Source organism: Sarcophilus harrisii, chromosome 1 (genome assembly GCF_902635505.1).
Source record: "Sarcophilus harrisii chromosome 1, mSarHar1.11, whole genome shotgun sequence".
Lineage (NCBI taxonomy): Eukaryota > Metazoa > Chordata > Mammalia > Dasyuromorphia > Dasyuridae > Sarcophilus > Sarcophilus harrisii.
Genome location: NC_045426.1, coordinates 593,234,546 through 593,258,223, shown reverse-complemented (window position 1 = coordinate 593,258,223; position 23,678 = coordinate 593,234,546). Strand labels below are relative to the sequence as shown.

General features: G+C 33.7%; 1 protein-coding gene across 1 annotated transcript; it reads right to left on the bottom strand.

The window, feature by feature from the left end:
• Positions 1-1,675: 1,675 nt before the first annotated feature.
• Positions 1,676-23,179, bottom strand: LOC100926541 (protein SMG5-like). The gene is made up of 2 exons (XM_012541770.2): positions 23,004-23,179; positions 1,676-4,830 (listed from the first exon to the last, which is right to left on the bottom strand). The coding sequence occupies exon 2, from the start codon at positions 4,827-4,829 to the stop codon at positions 2,076-2,078; it is 2,754 nt and encodes a 917-aa protein (XP_012397224.1). The 5' UTR covers position 4,830; positions 23,004-23,179; the 3' UTR covers positions 1,676-2,075.
• Positions 23,180-23,678: the final 499 nt, after the last annotated feature.

Sequence of the window (23,678 nt, the reverse complement as noted above, 5' to 3'; positions counted from 1 at the left end):
AAACAGTCAAAAAAAAAAAAAAAAAAAAAGTATTGAGGAGTCACAGTTGAAATCACATGAGCTAGCAGCCATGTTTATAAAGGAGTATTATGTTCTAGAGGGCAAAGAATGTAAGCTTACAACCAAGATTAACATCCATGAGTATAATCATATGGTGGGAAGATATGACCTTTAATGAATGGTCTTATTAGGTCTTGAAGACCTTAAAAGAAGAAAGGAAAGGAGGAATGTGAATTATGGAAGTACAAAAATACTTAAAGCTCTTTTTTAAGGAGGGAGGGAAAAAGGCACGAAATGAGAAAAAGAAAAGGAAGGAAGGAGGAAAACAAACAAGCATTAATTTGATAGGTGCTGTGCTAAGTACTTTATAAGTGTTATGTTATTTTTGATCCTCACAATCTGGCATATAAGTTTAATTATTATTTTCATTTTGTAGTTGAGAAAATTGAGTTGCTAAGAATCACACAATTAGTGTCTGAGGTTGGATTTGAATTCAGGTCTTCCCTACTGCACCAGCATCTGATGGGAAATTGCTGAACAAGTATGATCTAATACTATTGTGCTGTAAGAATTGATGAAGAACAATTTCAGAGAGAGCAGAAGATACTTGCATGAACTAATGGATGATAAAGTGAATGGAACCAGAATGATTTATAAAATGACAACAATGTCGTATGGAAAATCACCTTTAAATGACTTAGAATGATCAGTGAAGTGACTAATCAAAATTCCAGTGGAATAATGATGAAAAATAATATCCACTTTTCAATAGATAGCTGACTCAAGGGTACAGAATTAGGCACATATCTAGATTTAGATTCCAGTCATGAGCAATGTGGAAATTTATTTTGCTTAACTATAAATATTTGTAACGGAAGGTTTTTGTTTTGTTTTGTTTTTAATTTAATACTCATGGCAAGAAAGAGGAGAAGGGAGAAAAAGAAGGAAGATTGGGGGGGGTTGTTTTTATTTTTTCTTTTCTAATTGGAAAAATTAGTTTTACCAAAACAAAACAAAACAAAAAAAAGGGCAAATCTTACATATCAGAATAAGTCTCAAGTGGATAACTGTCAAGCTCACATTTAAATAAGCATATAAGAGATAATATGAGTGTTTGTCACCAAAGTATTTGATATTTACTATTTGCCAGATATTGAGCTAAATGAAAGAGATATAAAAGCAAAATACAGTCCCTGACCTAAAGTAACTCACATTTTAATAGAGAAACAACTTTTAATGATTAGCTATAAGACAATGAGATTAGCTATTTACCAAATAGATGTTAGACATGAGTATGAGACTAAAGTATGAGAACTGAGTATGAGTATGACACTGAAGTATGAGAACACTGGAAAACTTGAAAAGGACCAGGCTATGAAGAGCTTTAATACCAAAGAGAAGATTTAATATTTGATTTTGGTGGCAAAAAGGTGCCAATGGAGCTCATGAAACAGGAGGTTAACACTGTCTGATCTAACTTTAAATAATACAAATAAAATTGTATAGAAATTCAAGAGGAGAAAAAACAACATAGCTTGGTGTGTGCCAAGTCAGAAAATGCTAGAAAAGAGAAGAAATAGTTTAAATCTGGAAAGAGAAGTTGGGAAGATTGAAGAAAGAAACAAAAAGCATCAGCAATCAGTGGAGAAAGTAATGAAAGCAAAAACAATCATAATCATTAAAATCAATAATTTATTGTTAAAATAGCTAAAATGAACTCACATGATTCAGAGTATCATCTTTAAACATGTGATATTATCAATAAAGGATTCTTTAAAATAAAAAGAAATTGATCTGGGCTAGGTTGAAATGAATATCCCATTTTACCTGCCAAAATACCACAGTAAGAGTGGATATTAAGATAGTTTCATTCCTTATATCAAGAAGTGATCTCCAATGTTTTTAGCAAAACTGAACACAGAAAATCATTGAACAGATTTCTGGGAATCACTATAGTGTTTAACAAGATAAGGAATTTCTTCATTATCTTTTAACCCACAAACACCATGTTCTTACAGGAGAATGGCAAGAAAAAAATGTTCCTGTATGTATATTCTGGGGGAAATGAGGAAGACTTAGTTGATCATCTTCCATTCTCTATAGAACTGTAGAATGTGTTTGATTTCTACTGAGATAGTGGCAGAAGTCTGAAAATCTGACAACAGGGGATGACAAAAAGTACTGGGATTGTTCACAACAATACTTGTAAGGATATTCATCCTGTGGCTACGGTCATCAGTATCAGAGGTGAGACCCCTCACTAGGCCTTTACATTCCTCCAGAATCTTATTCAAATCCCTTGCTTCAGGGTTTTTCCTATTCATGCTGGATTTTACATCCTTCTTCCCAGCATTTGTTTGGAAACATAGGTGACTTTTTTCCTTCATCTTGTCCGTTAATAAACTGATGACAGCACAAGCTCCAGGTTCTTTGTGTTTCAGGAAAATTAGTTCATCAATAACAATGCTAGAGATAATCACAATAAAACCGTCATTCATGATAAGTTCTTGGATGATTGGCAAGTACTGACAGAGTGCTTGGGTGTCAGGAACCAGATAAAGAGGTAGCATCCTTCGAGCATACACAAAAGACAATTCTGGATCGAATAGCTGCTGAGACCCATTCTTCACAAAGATATTTAATGAAGCCTTCTGTCTCTTCAGGGGGCTCTTAGCTGAAACTATGCTTCTGAAGATGCCCAGGCTGGGGAAGAATCTGAGGAGGCTATCATGCAGCTGGGCAGCAAAGTTACCAAAGCTGCGTAGGAAGCAAGTATACAAAATGCCCTTCTCTAAGGGACTAAGTAGGGGTGGGACCTGCATAAAGCAAATTGATTTGCGGGCTGACTTCATTGGCAAGAGGTTACATATACGTGAGTCCTCAGGGAGCAGCAGAGAGATGGGGAGGTCTGATTTCTCACTAATCAATACCAAGTCCCAAATGTGACTGGACAAATTAAGTTGGGCTTCTTGATATTCTTCTATGGTGGGCAGTAAATTCAGCAATACAGCCAGGTGGCTCCATAAACTTGGAGAGCTATGTGTGCATTCCAAAGTGAGATCTGGATCAATCCAAAGCCAGTCCAGGAACACTTTGATGGTGTAGAACAGTTTCTGAGTAGCAAAACAGCAAAGCTTTTTCCTGAGCTTACGTTTAAGACAGGCCTGCCTACTACTACTAAGCTCTCTTTCCCTTGTGTTCCTAAGTTTGTCACACTCTAGATGCTTCTTACTAGTGACAGCTCTAAGTTTTGAGCAAGACTTCCTTAGAGCATTTTGTGAGGTTTGGAATTTATGATTACCCATTGCTTTAGAAGTATCTATCTCCCCAATAAAGGGAAAATTAAAGTTTCCTAAACCTCCCCTTAAGAGAGCTTGAGACCTTGAACTATCTCTTAACTCCAGCAGCTTATCTAGAATTAGTGGGCAGTAGACTTCATTCTCCATGGAGGAGTCTGAAGTAGAACTGCTAAAACTGAATATTTCCTCTTCCCAGTCATCATTCTCTTCTAATGAAATATGGCTTTGGTTACTGTCATTTTCTGAAGCTCCCAAAATATAACCATAACAACGTTCAGAGGAGGAGGCAAACTGAGAATTGTCCAAAGATGTATTCAAATCAAAATCATGAGCTAGAAAGGTTGATTTTTTCCTCTGGATACAATCAGTCTTCTGGAGCTCTGAGACACTCACTCCATCCAACTCTGACTGGATGCTTATATTCACATGATGGACAAGATGAGAGAATAACACTAAAATAAAGATGATGGCAGCCCTGCTCTGAGAAACCCCCACAGCCTTCTTCAGGCTGTATACACTCATGACACATAAAGTCACCATGTGAAAAATGACGTGATCTGGTAGGGAGAAGCCATTTTTGTGCTCCCCTTTGATCTCACTGGAGAGGTAGAGACGGAAGTCCTCCAGTATGGACTGAGACAACAAAGCCAGTCTGGGGTCCATACAGCTGTCAGGCTGCAGGAAGTTCTGAAGGTACAAAAAGCTCACTAGTAGTCTTTTATTGGGTTCACACCTCTCCTGTCCTGAAGATGTCATCATCTGGTTGTACATTTCCACAACCTTGACATATAAACTTCTGAGGTAAAAGGATGCATCCCTAGCAGGCACTTCTGACTGGATACTACACTGGTAGAAGAAAGCTGCACTTACATGGTAATAGTTATCACCAGCTAAATTTGCTAGCCGATTATAAGGGCTCCCCATATGTGGGGCCATAGATAAAGCCTGAAAATAATGTTTTATAGCCCTCGCCTTAAAATCTCTGCATCTAATACGACTGTGAAAGAGAAACAGGTCTCCCAAATACAGCAGACAGTGATAGCAGGCCATTCGGGCCCACTCCACTTCCTTCTCTGAGGCAAGCACTACTCGCCTGCAGTCTATAATATTTTTGTGAGTCCAGTTGCTTTCAGGTTCTAGCTCATAATGTTCTTGAAGGAAGGAGAAAAGATTTTGGTAAAACATGACTCCTTTTTCTAAGTGTGTTTTCAAGTCAACATCACATACATTAATGTGATGTGTTCTATTCCTAAACATTAACAGGATGATATTATAATACACATTTATCCATAGGAGTTCTTCTGCTTTCTCTCCATACTGCACTGGGTTCAGAAACATAATCTTAATGCAAAGCTGTTCAATCCGATTCCTTAGTGTGAGGCTATAGGGTTTGAAAACATCTTGGTTGGTACTGCTGCTTTTAGAGATGATGATGTTGAGTTTCTGACCAAGTTTCAATGCCTTCTGGTAAAGCTGCCTGGCAACCAGGTCCTCTTTGTGAAGAGAAGCATCTTGTACAATACTGCTCATTCTGCAGAATCACAGAAAAGTTCTGATCAGTGTTCTGGAAGATAAACAGTATCTTAGCCCTTTTAGATCAAACATTTGGTTAATCAAATGAGGGTATGTATTTACCAGATTATAAATAAAGTTATATAAATAAAGTTGGAGGAAGGAAACAGATGCTGAGAACAAAAAAAGGAACAAAATCTTAGCTGAGGCCAAAAATTAGTAACTTGTCCATTTTTTCTCCCCTCATTCTCTATTTCTCTCTGGCTGTTTGTCTGTGTTTCCTCCAGATCTCTCTGTTTGCCTCACATACCACATACACACACACAAACTTTGCACTAGTTTTCTTCATTCTTTCACTCAAAATCATGAAGAAATTATAAGAAAATGAGGAACAAGGGGATATAGAGTACATGCAAAGACTTTAGATGCTACAAACTATTTAGTAAACATACAATAGTGACTCTCAACAGCAGTTTTATATGGAAGATTTTGCCATCAAGGCAAAATAAACACATTATCATGAGAAAAAAGAGAGTGTGAAATCAGAAATCATCTCCAACGGGGAAAAAAAACCCTGAACTTGTTAAGTGCTGGGTTCAAAATCAATATCAATATCAATCAGATCATTTAAAATTAACTTTTTGTCCTCTAGTTCAAAAAGTTAATTATCTAAAAACTTCAAATGACACTACTTCCATTTCCTTGCTTTCTTGGTCCCTCACAACTTCCTGCTCCCAATCATACTCAGACTTGCTCTGAAAGTCTGTCTCTAAAGATAATCCTGGGATCATGTATTCAAAAGATAAGGAATCTTATTTAGGTATGACCTGAGAGAAAGGTTATACCTAAATAAGGTCCCTTATCTTTTGCTGGCCCCAAATCTGGAAAAAAAAAAAAAAAAAAAAAGACAAATTTGGTAAATTTGTAATTCTCTTAATAGAAGAACTAGAACTTTTCTACAGTCACTCAAAAATCTAAATATAATCAAAACACGAAATATATGGCTATATTTTCTACAAAATATCCCATTACAACTAAAGTAGATTTAATAATTGCTCACATTTGTTTGTGTAGCACCACAAGATTTTGAAGTGATACATGTATTTATACACATACATGTGTAAGTAATTTCATTTGATACATATATCATCTCATAATACATCTCATCAATTATGTATATATTATATGATATATAAGTGAAATATGAAAAATATATATCATTTTATCCCAATAACAACCTTATGAGGCAGGTGTTACTATTATTCCCTTTTTTACAGATTAGGAAATTAAGGCCAAATGGGGCTAAGATGCTTTCTCAGGATCACACAGATACTAGGGTTAAGTGTTCAAGTCAAGGCCAGGGTCTTCCTTGCCTTAAGCACAGCACTCTACATTATATCATATGGCTTGCCTGAAAGATTCTTTGTTCACAAGTACAGTTAAATTTTGAACAAAATAACATACTAGCTTCTGATTAGTACCAATAAAACCAATTGTTTAGAATGTATGATCCTACCTCAAGAAATAATTTAATTTCTGGAATATTATTCCCAGCTCACTTTCTTCAGTAAAAATGATCTTACTCAAATAATTCTCTCACCCAGAATAATTAGATATTTAATCAGTTCAAATCATAATGAAACAGGTTATCTTATTTCTTTCGAGCATCATTACCTAAGTGACTTTACTCCTACCATTCTTGCAAATTCAACAATAGCCAAGAATCTTATAGAACCAGCTTATAACAATCCACAAAGAAATAAAAGATACCAACTGCCCAGTCAATGACATCTGGTTGGATAGGAAGACCCTTGAGTAGTTTAATTTTAATATATATCTTCAACAGTTGCCACATATAGACAATTAACAACCAGCCAAAAGTTGAATGAAGATAATGGGCTGGTTTGTATGAAAAATTGATCATTACTTTCAATGAGTAAACATTCCTTATTGATACATTCTCATTGATACTCATTGATACAAATAAATATAAATTCTTTCTGATTCTATATGACTGACTGCAAATCATGGAATAACAAAATCACTGAAATATACCACTGGAAAAAATCACTGAAAATCACTGAAAATTTTGTATTGTATGTGACCACAAAGTACCCATAAAATACAAGTAGAGTACTGAATATTTAGACAGGTGGTGTGATGATTTTGCATGATTTTATTATTTATAAGGGTCCATTAAAACAACATATAACTATAACAGTAAGAATTCAATGAGTTAAATTAAGACCTGGTAAAGTCGTCTTTCAGAGTATTAATTCTAGGAGAGAAATAAAATGAGTATAAGTAGGATGCAACAATTTATTATCAAAAATTGGCTCACTAAGACTTCCTGAAAGTCAGGAAGTAGAAATGAGGAAGATCATTTTAAGAATTGGATAAGACCCAAGTAAATACTTAGAACTGAGAGACAAATATACTTGTTCAAGGGGCAGCAAGGAAGCCAGCATCCCTAGATCAAATAATACATGATCAAGGTGAGAGTTGTAAAACATAAGAATAAAAGTTAGGGATGGGGTAGTGCAGGTTATAAAGGATTTTGAACGTCCTGGAAGCAATGGTGAAGTCATTGGAGTTTATTGAATTTTTCTAGGAGTGGAGCTGCAATACAGGGAGGGATGAGATATGGCTTTACTTCAACTTTAGGAAGATCACTTCAATAACTAAATGGAGAATCAATTGGAGTGGAAATTTGTGGCAGACAAGAGGAACCAGAAGACTCCTGGTGGAAGAGATGCAAGTTTAAGGAAATAAGCGTTGGCTCCAGGGTTATGGCAATATCACAGAAAAGAAAGGGATATATGTAGGAGAGACTATGCATTTAAAAATTGGCAGATCCTGTTAATAGACTGTATGACAGGCGATCAAGAGAGTGAAGATTATAGAATGAAAACAATACCTAAAATGTGACCCTAGAGGACAAAAAGAATGATAGTACACTAGACAGTAATATGGAAGTTTGAAGGGGGATTATGGTGGCAAGATAATGAGTTTAGTTTTGATATGTTGAGTTTAACATGTCCACAGTAGATCCAGTTCAATATTTCTAATAAGCACTTGGAGATGTGAGATGAAGTCTGTAGAAAAGTAAGAGAAAACAGAAAGATTTGAGAAGCATTTTCAGATTTAATAATCAAATCAATGTGGGCTGATAAGATCACCAGGCAAAATACTATAGAACTAGAGGAGAAAAGGGACCAACATAGAATCCTATAGCATGCTCATATTTATCAGTAGATCATCTGGATGAAAATTCAGCAAAGGAGACTGGGAAAGAGTGACCAGATAGGGAAAAGGGGAACAAGGAAGGTGCTATCCCAAAAACCAAGATAAAAGAGTATATCAAGGAAAAGAGATTAATAGAGCCAAAAAATGAAGAGAGATCAAAGAGAATGAGAATGGAGAACAGACATTAGATTTACCAGCTGGTAGATCACTGGCAAATTAGAACAGAGTAGTTTCAGTAAAATGATAAGATTAAAAGCCAAAGTATGGAGTTAAGAGACTAAGAGGAAATTGATGGCACTTTCAACAACTTTTTTCAAGTAGTTTAACTACAAAAGTAAGGAGAGATATGGGAGGATATTAGGGGTATAGGATTAAGTAAAGGGTTCTTTTGAGATTGACATGGGCATATTATAGGCAGAAGTGGGTCAATCATTACATGGGAAAAACTGAAGGTGAGAGAATAAGGATGCTTTTTAAAAAGTAATCTGGCAAGTACAGGATAGGATGGGATCATCCATATATAGAGAAAGAGGTGAGGTTGGCAAGAAAGGTCACCCCTTCATGTGAGAGAGGTGAAATGAGTAATGTGAGATAAGGAACTAGAAGAAGATGTAACTCTCTGAAATATGTCAATTTTTTTCAGTAAAATAGGAAGTAAATTCTCAGGTAAAAGAATGGGAAAGAGGAGGATTCATGGGAGATTTAAGGGACAATGCAAGTGTGGTAAGGGGGTAAAAGACTTAAAGAGTTGTAGAAAGGATCACCTTTAAAGAGTGAAGGCACAACTGAGGTTATAAAATGCAAATTGACTCACTCAGTATGGTTTTAAAACATTTGTTTCTAACTTTGTTCAGAAGCATGTTTCTAGAAACAAAGGTAATGAATTTTGAGAGTGATCTCAATCTTGGTAAGGCAAGACTTGGTAAGGAGGCAAGGGATTCAAGAAAAGAAAAGAGTGTGGAGTTGAATTGTTTCACCAAGGAGTAAACATGGAGAAAGGAAGAGAATGCAGCTAATGGATGTTTGATGGTATGAGAGAGAAATAAGTGGTTAAGGAAGTGAAGGTCACAGTGTGAACAAAGAACAAATATTTGAGTAATAAGACAGAAAGAAAATTGGAATATAAATAAATTGTGATCAGATAAGGAAATTTCAAAGTTCATGAACATGGAAGTGATGGCAAGCATAAGGATATGACCATCTTGTATGTATGGCTAAGACTGAGCAAATGGGAAATTCATAGGAAATGAGTGAGTTAAGGAATGAGGGGTTAGGGCTTTAAAATGAATATCATATGTATATTGAAGTTTCCAAGTATAAGGGCAGACCAGGAATACTGAGATAGGTACTGAACTTACTGAGAAAAGGAATATATCCTACAGGTCAGTAGACATCTAACTACCAGAATTTTGACTGGATGATAGATATGGACTGAGTGAACTTCAAAGTAGAAGAGATTAGTTACTAATCACACTAATACTAATCTATTATAGTAGAGGCAGAATCTAAAAATGGTAAGAGGAAGCAAATAGTATTTAAAATGTCCTTTACTGGGTGAATGTGTGAAAATGCAGTCAGTACTCAGGAGTAACTAGAGTCTGTATACTTTTAAAAGAAAGCTAAGTCTCAGTGAAATAAAAAAGGATGAAAGAAGTTGGGAAGTAAAAAATTTAAATGAAAGTAAATTTGTTGCCTATGAAGCAAGTATTTCAGAGAGCAGATTAAAAGGCATGGGTAGTTTTGTAGTGAGACGTTTTGAAGGGGGCAAGGATAAATGGGATGAAAATAAGGGTAGTGGTGATTGAGAATTGGAGTATGATGATTCACAAGGATTAAGAATCACTGGGATGTAGAAGAAGAAAGTTTGGGATGGAAGAAACAAATCGTTTATCTTTAAGGGAAGACTTTAGGCAGATTTTCCATATCCATGTGAGTTTTTTGGCTTTAAGGTAGAGACTTTTCAGAGTCTTGAACAGTTCAAGAAAACAAGCAAAAGCTAGGAAATAAAATGATCACACTGCTTATACATCATTACATAGCAAAGATCCGATAAGAAAAATGAAATAAAAATAAAAATAAATTTCACCTTTAAGGACTGTCAGAAAATATACATAAGGCATATGATTATTTCATTTTTAAATATGGATTTATTTATATATAATGATATATGTATAGTATAAATGTATATAAGTCCATATAAGTATATGTAAATGTATAAATGATCTGTCAGTATTCACAAGAGAAACTTGGAGAAGTGACATTTTTAAAAAATCAAAAGTTGATTTTACTTCTTAAAATTTATTATTTGTCAGATATCATCTCCAAATCATTCTCTAGTCTGGGTGGTCAGAATAACAAAAAGAGGCAACTGACATGCAACTTCATTACAGAAGAAAATCCAGAAAGCTCCTCAGGAACTATACTGCACTCTAGTACTTTGCAAGGGAAGCCCCAAAAAGAGCCTTCCCTTATTATTAAAGAACTAAAATTTATAGGAAGGATTCTGGAAAGATGACAGAGTAGGTCAGAAAATACCATGCTTTCTAAATTTCTTACACAAAAATAGACAGATCATTACCTCAAAATTAAAGTAGAGGAGCCAAAAAAAAAAAGTCAGGGGTAAAGTACTTGTCCTCCTAAGACCACTAGAATTCCAAAGCTGAGGTTTGATTGATTAAAGTGCAAACACTTCCAGTTCTACACCATGATATTAACAATGAAGAGGGGATAGGCAGTTAAATTAGGGAAGTAATCTTGGCCCTAAAATCTTTCACCCTATTGACAGTGTGGAAGTCAGACAGCTAAGTAAGGGAAGATTGAAGGACCTTCCATTGCCTCTGGATGCCAGGCTCAGCTGCACTGACAAGAAGCAGTAAGCTTATGTCATTGAGACTAGTAGCAGAGAGATGGGAACTCTGCTGAGATAGTAGAATCTCTGCTTTCAGATCCAGAGTAGAGAGAACAACTGAATTTTGCAGTCATGGGAGGAACTGAAGGGAGTAAGAGCCTTTGTGGGATGGAGTGGCTGGGAGACCTGGCCGTGGCTAAGGGGGGGAGAAGAGTGTCTGAGATTGGGCCACTGGACAGAGTTCAGAAATAATGTTAAGAAGGACCTGAGATCTATTTAGGGCATCATTACTCACATCCCAGTACTAGAACAAAACTGCATGATAAACTGTTAAAAAAAATAAAATAAAAACAAAAATGAGTAAGCAAAAGAGAAAGAACCCTTTGTTAGATAGCTACTATGAGGATAGAAAAGATCTGAATCCAAATGCAGAGAAAAATAGTGAAATTTTTAAAAGTTTTCTACCTTCAAGAGAAATGCCAAATGGTCACAAGCCCAAAAAGAGGTTTTGGAAGAACTTTAAAAGGGCTTCAAAAATCAAATAAAAGAGAGCTTCAGAGTCTCAACTGAATAACTTTAGAATTGATTGTGTGACATGAGAGATACCAGCCTGACATGCTATGCTCTATGAGCATTACTAAAGCAGTTCAAAAGAAACATGAGATGTGCACATTTAGAGACTCCATCCCAAATGTTCACATGATTTATTTGTACCTATCCTATGGTAGAGCATTCTAAGGTAGCTTATATTGGTCTGACCAGCCACAGTCAGACACATGTAACTTAACTCACTATATTGTGATATCATTTGGTCCTGTTCAAGAACAAAGCAAACAATGAGCCAACCAAGAGAGATTGAAGAAAATTTGGAAGGGGGGGGAGCAATCTAAAAAAATAAAGAAAATTATGAAAAGAGAATTATCACTAGGGAAAAAAAGGATACAAGAATGTATAGATGAAAATGATTCCTTAAAAAAAAGAATCAAGCAAGGCAATACAAATGACACATGAGACACCAAGGGATAATAAAATCAAAGAATGAAAAACAAAAGAGGATGTGAAATATCTCATTAGAAAACAATATGGAAAACAGATTGAGGAGAGAAAACAAAGAGGTTGTTGGACTGCCTGAAAGTTACATTTAAAAAATAAAGGACCTTAATTCAATATTACAAGAAATTATTAAGGAAAATAGTCCTATAGTTTTAAACAAGATAAAGTAGACAAAGAACAAATCCATGAATTACCACATGAAAGAGATTCCATATTGAAAATTTAACAATATCAGAGTCAAAATATTATAAGCAACAATAAAAAAAAAATAAATACTGAGGAGCTACAATCAGGATTATACAAAACCTAGAAGCTTCACACACTATAGGTCTAGGGACATTATATTTTAAAAAGCAACTGTGGTTGAGACCAAAAACAACTTACCCAGAAAAGCTAAATGAAAAAAAGTGAATATTTTATAAACTGAAAGATTTTTAGGTATTTAGGTATTAAGTACTAGTAGGTATTTTTAGATATTCTAGGTATTATTTAGGTATCACAAAATAGAACAGAACTAAATGAAAAATTCAACATAGAAAGCAGTACCAGATTTTAAACTACATTATAAGGCACTATATTATCAAAATTATCTTATACTGGCTAAGAAATATCTAGATCAACAGAATAAACATAGAATTTACAGGAGCAAATAAACATAATAATGTTGTATGTGACAAGCACAAAAATTTAAGATTTGAGAATAAGAATTAATTATTGGTAAAAATTGTTAGAAAACCTAGAAAGTAGTATGGCAGAAACTGGGAATATATCATTATCTCATACAATTTACCAAGATAAGTTCAAAATATATATATATGATCTATATGTAAAGATTTTCTAAGAAAATTAGAAAAACACAGAACATATTTACTAGACTTATAAACACATGAATAATATTAATAAACAACAGATATCAAAATAAAATGGATAATTTTGATTATATTACATTAAAATGGTTTTGGAAAAATAAGACCAATATGGTCAAGATTAGAAGGAAAGCAGAAAATTGCAAAAAATAATTATAGAATTTATCAAAGGTCTCACATCTCAAAAATATAAAGAACTTTGTCAAATCCACAAGAATACAAGTCTTTTCCCTATTGATAAATGGTCAAAGGATAAGAACATGCAGAATTAAGATAAAAAAAATCAAAAAATGTTCTATATGATTATTGATTAGAAAAATGGAGATTAAAATAATCTTGAGATATCATTTTATAGTTATATTGAGTATAATAACAGAAGAGGAAAGTGACAAATGTTGGAAAGATGTGGAAAAAATTGGGACACTAATTTTGTTCGCAAAATTGTAAAATTATCTAAGCATTTTGGAGAGCAATATGGAATTATGCTTTTGGCTCTTTGACAGCAATACTACTACTTAAGCTTATTTGTAAATATAATTAAGGAAAAGAGAAAAGAACCTACATCTTATAAAATGCCTATAGTAGTTCTCTTTGTGGTTGCAAAGAACTAGAAATCGCAGGGATGCCCATAAAATGGAGAATGAATTAGTTGTGGTATATAATTGTGATGGAATAGAAAAACATGTTTAGAAAAACATGGATGAACTTACACAAAATAATGAAGACTCAAAGGATCAGAACCTAGAGAACACTATGTACAATAAACCAGCAATATTGTTTTATTAATGTCTTTGAGTGAATACATAATTCTCTTCATTATAATACCAATGTAAACATAAAAAAATATGTGAAGACACTATATTCAGAGAAAGAAATGATAAATAAAAGTTTGCAGAGAATAACTTTACAAACATATACCTGTGTGTATATTTATTTGTATCTAATGATAGTCATATGGGGGAAGGGAAGGAAAAAAAATAAAACTACTTAAATATAGAGTATATTTGAAAAGCAAAGCAGATTGTGCATATTAGATTTGCAGTTTCAAACAACTATCCTTTGTATTGTACTATGTTGTAGAAATGCATTTTTCCCCATAAACTAAAAATAAAATACCTGGGAGTACATATGCCAAAACAAACACAGGAACCATATGAACAAAATTAGAAAAAATTTATACAAATAAAACCAGATTTAAATAATTATAGAAACATTAACTAATTGTCCATGGATAAACAAGGCCAATATAACAAAAATGACAATTTTATTTAAATGAATCTACATATTCAATGCCAAACCAAATAAATTATTATTTATTATTTTATTAAGTTATAAAAATAATAGCAAAATTCTTTTGGAAGAACAAAAGGTCAAGAACAGAAGAGAATGGAGAGGATTTGGAGAAGTTGGCAGAGTAGGTCAAAAAATTCCAAGTTCCCCAGATTTCACCCCCAAGCAAGAAAAAATAGCATATTTTTGAACAAACATAGAATAGATAAAAAAAAATAAACAAGAATTATGGCATCACAGTGGTCCTTCTGGAGAAGATCTGGAGAAGCAAAATAGATTCTAGCACAAAGGTTTTTACTGTGAAGTGTAAACAATTCCAGGCTAGCTCACGTGAAGCAACAAACAGCCAGCCCTGGGCCTAGCCAAGGTGGGAGCTTCTACCCTACCACAAGAATTTTCATCTCTGGAACAGTGTGGGGAGTTGTCTGAGAAGGGACAGATAGAGGGAACCACTACTAATAAGAGACTCCAGACCCAAATGCTGCTGAGAAGGAGTCTTGGTTGAGAAGAAAACAGCTTATACTTCGTGAATGCAGAAGCAGTGGAGTAGACATGCTGCTGGCTATGGGCACTAAAAGAAGGATAGAGCTATTACTTTCAGGTTTCAAATCCAAGGAGAGAACTGAAGGAGGACCTGAGGCCAGGAATGGAGGTGATAATAACAGGATGCTATAAATATAAAAAGAATAGGCAATAGAAGTTACTATAGGAAGAGAGAAGAATAGAGTTCATATTTAAAGAATAGTGAAGCAAAAAAGATCCTCTCCTATAGCAAAGAGTATTGTCAAGTGGTCACTTGCCCAAAAAAATTCTTAAAGAACTTTAAAAAGACTTTCAAAATCAAATGAGAGAGACTGAGTAAAGACTAGGAAAAAAATAAGAATAGAAAAAAATGAAGATTATGAAATTAATCTCAACCAACTGGAAAAGGAGATCCAAATTCAGAATTAGAAGGAAGAAAAAGACTCCTTGAAAACTAGAAGTAGGCAATGGGAAGCCAGTAAAGTTACAAGGGATCAAGAAATAATAAAACAAAACATAAGGAATGGAAAAAAAAAAAAGAGGATGTGAAACACTTCATTAAACAAAAGTGATCTGAAGAACAGATCAAGAAGAGAAAACTTAAGAATAATCAGACTATAATCAAACTACAATTTAAAAAAGAATCTTGACAATAATACAAGAAATAATTAAAGAAAAGTGTCTTGGGAGTATTAGAAATAGAGAGGAAAACATAAGTAGAAAAAAATCTACCAATCATCACCTGAAAGATCTTATGAAGAAAACCTACAGCCAAATTGCAAAACCCCAAAATCAAGGAGAAAATATTACAATCAACAAAAATAAAATAATAATCCAATATAGCTGAGCCAGAGTTATTATCACAAGACCTAGAAGCAGCTACATGAAAAGACTGTAGATCTTAGAACATTATATAATGAAGAACAAAAGAACTGGGATTATAGCAAAACATATAATATCCACTGAAGTTACTCATAATCTTGCATGGAAAAAAAAAATGGGCATTTAATGAACACGTAGAATTTTTTTTTTCAAAAAGACCTAAACTCAGTAGAAAACTTGACATACAAAATGCAAGAGAAATGTAAAGTAGACATCAAGAGACTAAATAAGAACAAATTGCTTGGGTTTTATATGTGGAAATGTAAACCCTATGTCTAAGAGAGTACTTAGCGCAGTGGGAAAGCAGGTTTGATAAGTAAGAATTACCAATAAATTCAGACTTGTTTCTCAAAAGAAGGGGCTTGACTACCCTAAAAGCAGAACGGTAACAAACAACATCAGAGGACTGATTGGTTTGAAAGAGATACGATAAACTGGGTAATTATAGAAAAAGGAAAGAGTTATCTCCTCCCCAAAGGGGAGGAGGGATGTTTACTCTTTAGCCATTGGTTAGACCCTCTCATGAAGGATGTTAACTCCTTAACCATTGGTCAGATCTTCTCAAAAACAAAAATGCAAACATGTGGCATGATCCAAGCTTCCCCCACTTTGTTTTTGAGGACCCAAACTCCACCCACCTGGATAAATGGATAAGGGCATCCTATTTATCCCAACCCAAGCTCCTTGCATCTTGTTTTTTCTGCCCCCTGCCTTTAACTACTAACAAAGGTCCTGCAGGGGTCCATTTCAAATAATAACTGGGCAGTTAGAAAGACTTGGGTAGAGCTGAGTATGATATGATTCTACAAAAATAAAATCATGTAGAAAAAGACAAAAAAGAGTAATCATCTAATATGAATGAGGTAAAAGAGGAAGAACTGTTGGAAATTAATAAGAGGGGAGAGAAAGGCTGGGGGTTCTCATCAGGAATGGTTTAAGAGAGGGAACCATATGTATGTATGTATATGTGTGTGTGTTTCAGTACAAAAGTTGTCTAAATTCAGAAAGAAATGAGGGTAAGAGAATAGGGAGAGGGAGAGGATAATGGAGGGAATTTTAGAGGAAACCCAATTCACATCAGATCTGAGCTGAAGAGAGAACAACAGATACATTTAGATGGGAATAAAAGTTTTCTAAATTTATAAAGATGTAACAGGTAAAGAATAAAATGGGAGGTGTAATAGGTGTATAGATTAATGGGAGTGGATTAAAGAGGGAATACATATATATATGTATTCCCTCTTTAATCCACTCCCATATATACATATACACAATACACACACATATATATATATATATATGTATTGTGTATATGTATATATGGTTTATATATATACATATATATATATATATATATATATATATATATATATTGCAATAAACTTCTAGAGTCAAGTAGCAACAATAGGGCAAGGGGAAAGAATAGAAGGAGAGGATAAGGAAGGGATCCTTAGAAGAAGTGTAGGTTAAATATATAAAATAAAGTTCAGAAATATATTTTATCATATCATATTAATTTATCATATTAAAAAGGAGTAATAATGAGTTCAGAAAAAGTTAAAATTAAAATAGATTTAACAAAAGAAAAAATAAGGGAACTAAACTATATGTCAGCCATATTAATCAGAAATGTTTTAGGCTATTTAAAATAACTAGACAATATAAGGCTGGAATATTGCTGTGTGGTGTAGGAAGGGATGATTTGGTGGTTTTAGAAAAATACAGAAGGACTTGGACTTCTGAAGGAAGATGTTATCCAGAAAAACTAGTACAGACAAGTATAGTGTGGCCTTACATAGACAGATATATATGTATATGTATATATGTATATAAACATATATATATTTATATAGGAGAGAAAGAATGAAAATGTGTGTAAATATGTATGATTATAGATATTGATATATGTATATATAAATGTGCGTTTGTGTGTGTATATCCATGCTTAATTAAAGTAAGGGGTAGGGGGAGAAGGAAGGAAGGGAAAAGGAATAAAGTAAAAAATACACAGCAGAGAACAAAAGAAAACCTATATGAAAGAAAAGAAAAGATGGACAACTTTGAATTCAATGTGTAATATTTATTATATAGATTTTCTTGAAATGGAAATTCATTGTTTTATACTTTGAATCCTCTCATGTTGTACACATGATAATGTTTTTGTTTTCTTTTCCTATATTGTATTTGTATTTTAAATAAATTAATTAATTAAAGAGGGAAAAGAACACCAAAGGAATTAATTTTTTAAATGGTAAAGAAGATTTAACAGTACCAGAACTTAAACTATATCATAAGGAAACAATGATCAAAACTATTTAGTATTAAGAAATAGAAAGTTAGAGCAATAAAACATAGTAAACATACAATTTATAGCAACAAATAACATGAGTAACTTTGTAGGTTTTTTGTTTATTTGTTTTGTTTTTGCCAGACAATTTGGGTTAAGTAACTTCTCCAAGGAGAAAGAGGTAGTGTCAAGTATTTGAGGTCAAATTTGAACTCGGCTTCTCAGATTCCAGGCCAGTGCTCAACCTGTTATGACACCTAACTGCCCCCAATGCTAGTGTCTTTGAGTTTGACAAGTGTAAAGAGTTTAATTTGGGGGGTAAAAATTCATTACTTGATCAAAAATTATTGGGAAAGCTGAAAGTAGTTTCCCAGAAATTGGGCATAGACAAATATCTTACACCATTTACAAAGATCAAGTCAAAATGGATACATCACCTAAATATAAGGGAAGATGTTACAAGATAATTTGAAAAATATGGAACATATCACTTATCAGCTTTTTATATAGATGAACATATATAAATATTGGGAGGTACATAATTTTGATATCATTAAATTAAAAAAAAATTACACACATAAAACTGATATAGCCAAGATCAGAAGAAAAGCAGAAAATTCTGAGAGGGACAGAATTTTATTCAGATAAAAGTCTCTTATCTCAACTATATAAAGAATGTTGTCAAATATAGAAAAATGTGAGTCATTCCCCAAATGATATGTGCTCAAAGGATGGAAATAGGTTTCTAATGAAGAAATCAAAGCAATTCATTCATTTTGGAAAGTAATTTGGAATTATGCCCAAAGGTTATTAAACTGCCTGTATACTCTTAAATCCAGCATTAAAACAATTAGGTCTATTTCCCAAGATAACTAGGGAGAAAGTAACAGAGCTTACATGTTCTAAAATGTAAAAAATATTTATATATAAAATATTTATACAAAGGAAGAGAAAATTCCTCAACTGAAGAGTGGCTCAACAAATTGTGGTTGTGATCATGATGGAATATTACTGTTCTATTAGAAATGATGAGCCTAATGACCTTAGGAAAACATGGCAAGACTTGCATGAAAGAATAAAGAGTGAAATGAGTAGAATCAAGAGAATGATGATGTATAGTAACAGCAATTAAATTGTTTTAAAAACAACTTTGAGCGATTGTTATTTTATTATAAATAATCTATTTAACTACAAATAATCTATGAAGGAAGATGTTATCTGCACCTAGAGAAAAAAGAACTGATAAATGGTTTTACATGTATGTATACATATTTGGATCTAATGGGGGAGTGATGAAAAAAGTTACATGATTATTATATACTTGAAAGGAAAAACAAGTTGTACATAATAGATTTGCAATTTCATGTTCAATCTTCTTTTTTTAAATCTACTTTGAAATGGAAATGCTTGTTTAATTTCTTAAGTTCAGAATAAAAATCAAAATTAAAAACAATTTTATTAACTAAATTCTGGTCTCAGCTGTGATCCAGTAAATAAGGACATACTCCATCACTGGACTTTTATGTCTCGTTAAAATCCTACATTTCTCAACTATGATCAGAGAGAATAAAATTCAGGAAACGCTAGTAGGAGTTAATTTCCTAGGGTCACAGACCAAAATAAGAATCTTAATCTTTGACTGTCTCCTACCTTGTTTTTAGGTGGAATGATTAGCTAGATGTTGACTAGAAAAACAGATTTGACAATCCCTCTGCATTCCCCTCTGGCCAAACCTTAGTAAGTCCTGCATTCAATTGAAGAAGGTCACTGACAAAATGAAGGTTATCTAGGGGTGGATGACTAGGAATGATAAGGGGTTTAGAAATTATTTCCTATAGTAATGGTATGATCAAAATCAACTCTTAACATTTTGGCATTGATATCTAACCTAGGCTTTAGACTAAATGTGAACAAGTCCTTCAAACTAGAGTGATGTTACAGAACAATCATGTTCAGATAGCATAGGAAACTTGGCTACATACCAGGATCAACTATATGTTGTTACCATGCTATTTAGAATTATATTCATTGGAGAAGTTGAAGCAAGTATGACTTGTCCAGCACATCCTTGAAGAATTGTACCAGAGGAAAAAGGAAAAGGCTTAGATTTCCCAGGGGGGAAAAAAAAAAAAACACTTTCAAAACTTTTTGAAGGAGGACTTTGCAATCTTTGAGAGGTCCCAAAGATTTTGAACTTCCTGTCAGTGTCCTAGTATTATCCCCCACAGGGAAATGTCAACATGGTAACTGGTGGAAGTATCTCCATCAGGACTACAGGACATCATGTTTAAGGAGATATTTTTGAGCATTCCTATTAGTGTGGAAAAAAAAAATACTTTCTTCAACCAGGAGATACAAGTTACCCCTTTGTCACATATGTTATATGAGCTAAAGTTCAATTCCCTCTAGCTTCATTTAATGCCTTCAAGTACTTGTATTAGAATGTTATCAGTCTTTTGAGGTAATGGTTTGTATCAACTGTCCTTACTGAACCATTATAGTAAGTACATAAAAGGTACTTACAGATAGCTAACTACATTTATTCTCAACTGATCCTTTTGGAAGGGAAGCACAGCAGTAGTTTCAAACTAATGGTGCTATAAAATTACCTTGGTCTCCTCAGTGTTGACCCTAAAATTCTGAGGAGAGATATAGCTGTTGTCCAAGACCAGAGACTTATTTGGAAACTGGGAATTAAAATAAGATCCTAGGAGTTTACTTGGGCTAAAATAAAAAGGAACAGAGCTCACTAGACTGTAGCAGAAATAACTGTCTTCAAAAGCAAAAATGGGCTTTATCAATTCACAAGCCCTTATTAAACACATACAATATGCCAGACATTAGCAAATATAAAAGATAAAGTCCCCTTCCCTCACAGAATTTTGACACTTCTAGGTGTTTATGTTTATTTCGCTTTGCTTCACTGGAGAGAAATAGGATTAATAAATGGTTGTGACAGAAACCAAAGATAATCTCTTCCTCCTGAAATTTTTCATAGTACTCTGTCTGAACCTCTCCCTTTCATTATTTACAAATATGACACCACTTTGAAGGGATCTATCATGTAGGAACCCTTCCTGCTGTGATGGCTTTATGCGATTCAAAAAGCTGGGAGAGTTGGTTGGAGATCTTATTCCTCCAGAGTCTAGCCTATGATAGCCTAACCAAGCTTGTGTCCCTGATGAATTTCTCTCTTGTTTAAGTCAGCTACAGGACCTTGTGATATACTTAAATACATCTGACATTTCTCCCTTTCTAACATTTCTCCTTTTCTAAGCATGCAAGAAGTGGTACTAACTACAGAAGCAACTGAAAAAGTAATAACAACAATAGCTTTCTTATCACTGCGAACCAATTGAGAAGGAGATACTTCATCCACAGCCAGAAAAACCACTGAGAAGCAATCACTGATTAAACATCTATTAGGTAGTAGGCACTGTGCTAAGTCCTTGACAAGCATTATCCCAATTGGTTTTCAAATATTATCACTACTGATATTATAGCAATGCAAAGGTGTTTTTATCACCCCCACTTTAAAGTTGGCTGAAACTGAAGCAAACAGAAGTCATACAGCAAATAAGAATCTCAGGTGAAATTTAAACTCCAGTGTTCCTGATTTCTTGCCCAACAAGAGACCCACTTTGCCCCCTAACTGCCTCTTGAGTGTTGATCAGGCTAAATTTGATTGAGGTGAAATGTAAAATAGCCAGTGAGAAGTATTGTTGAAAACAACCCAAGTGTTCATGTCCTAGTCTTTCAACTCTATGCAATTTTTCTACAATTCTTCATTGTTTAAGATTCCCTTTTCTGTGACATTAAAGAAATACTTGTTTCATTTCTGACTCATGTTTGCATTCTGGGCAGGACTCCTTAAAGTGATCCTTATGTAGAACTGTTCCATTTGAATGGGAAGAGGGGGTGCAAAATTGATGGCATCCTAGTTCCCTTATTAAAAGGACAGTCAATTCCAGATCAAAAACTTTGAAAACAGAGATTGTCAATCTCTGTTTTCTTTTTCTTTCTGCAAAGGTATGGTTAGCCTCTGTGATACACAAAAATAACAGTCATACAAATCAGAGTAAAAAATATTCCATAGTTCCTTACATATATAGTGGTTATTTAATAAATACTAAACTGAAATTGAAATCATACTAGAAGGGCCATCAGAGATTACGTAGTCCAAAGACTTCATTTTTAGAACCAGCTAATGAGTCCTTATTAAGTATTTACTGTAAGAAGGTCAAGAACTAGAAGAAAATAAAAAGACAAAACAAATAATAATCCTTGTCTTCAAACAGCTAAAGAAGAAAAATAACTCTATTCAGGGATAGACTAGATTTAAATAGGAATAAAAACAAAGCATAAGCCAATTAAGGTTACTTGGGGGAGGGGTACTATTAACTGGTAACACTTGAAGAGAATTTGAAATCTAACTAAGAATTCTAAGAGGTGCAGGTGAGGAAGAGGTGAAAAAAAAATTCTAAGAGATGCAAGAATGGAGAGCAAGAAAAATAAAGTGACTTGGCAGGTATCATCCAAACATTTAAGAACAGAGCTGAGATTTATGTTCAAGAACAGAGCATAAAGCAACTGAGACTAATGCCCCCCTATTTTCCCAGTATTTCTTAGCTACTGTTGCCTACCCTGGATATCTATCTGGATTAAATTCCAAGCATTCAAATATCTCTATTACAGCGTCTTTTCAATACTAAAGTGAATGATTGACTTAGTGCCTTGATGCCAATTAGTTTGCCACAACAAAACCCAGGCATCAAAAAAAAATTGCTTTCTGTAAAGAAAATTTACAGTTTAAATATAAGCCTTACTAATACTATATTTTGTAAAAACAAGAATGAAAGTGGCTTGCCATTTTGGAAACATCCCTAGATCAGATGGGGACAACCAGTGAAAATAAAATAAATTTCTTAGCATGCAAATAAAATGATAATCCCAAAGATTTAAACATAATTCTATATAGGAAATATAATTAACTTTATATTTAAACCAAAAAATCAGAGAATTGAAAGTTTACCAAAATATTTCTTCATTATTACTCTTCCATAAGCAAACTTACATCAAAGAAATAAAAAACAAGACAAATTTATAACGAAGATATCTATAATTTGAAAAATGAAACAGAAAACACATATAATAAAGCAAATTATTACATATAGCCTAATAACATGAAAATCTATTACCTTTCCTTTTTTCCAAACTGGTTAACTTGAAGTTTGTCATAGGAGGAGAAAAAAATTTCTGCAAAGGAGAAAAATCATGGAAGAAAAGCCTCACAGCTGGTAAAACTTCAGCTTTACCCTGCTGCACTGACTTTTATACTAACCACTCTTAAGTTGTCAGGCCCCTTTGGGACCATTATGGGAAATTCATCTCACCATCCTCTGGGTCCTAAAGTTTAACAAAGGACAGAGTTCACCTCATTAAGGCCCTCCTCCTTTGTCAGCTCTAGTGTGAGAAGAATAGAGAGTTAAATCTATCTAGTTATCAAAGGATGAGTTTGCTCCTCTCATAGATCCCAAATTTAAGAAATAATTAAGAAAACAAAAAACAAAGACAAATCCTTTGAAACACAGATGATATCCTAAATATTCAAACAAGACCTTAAAAATAGCTTTGCAGTTATATATCTTAAGTACACATATATGTACAACAGATATTTGATAAAGCTTGAGTTGTGTTGATTTACTAAGATATCTGGAGAATGGAAATCAGAAAAGAACTGAATGCTTGAGTAAAGTAATCAGGCTCATTTGGGAAGCAGTGGGGTACAACAGAACAAATACAGGCACTTCTGGAAGCCTAGACTACAAAATAAAGTGAAAATATTAAATATCTACTATATACTAAGCATTTTT

Coding starts and splice junctions, on each gene's coding strand:
- LOC100926541 (XM_012541770.2), bottom strand. CDS start 4,829: ATGAGCAGTATTGTACAAGATGCTTCTCTTCACAAAGAGGACCTGGTT.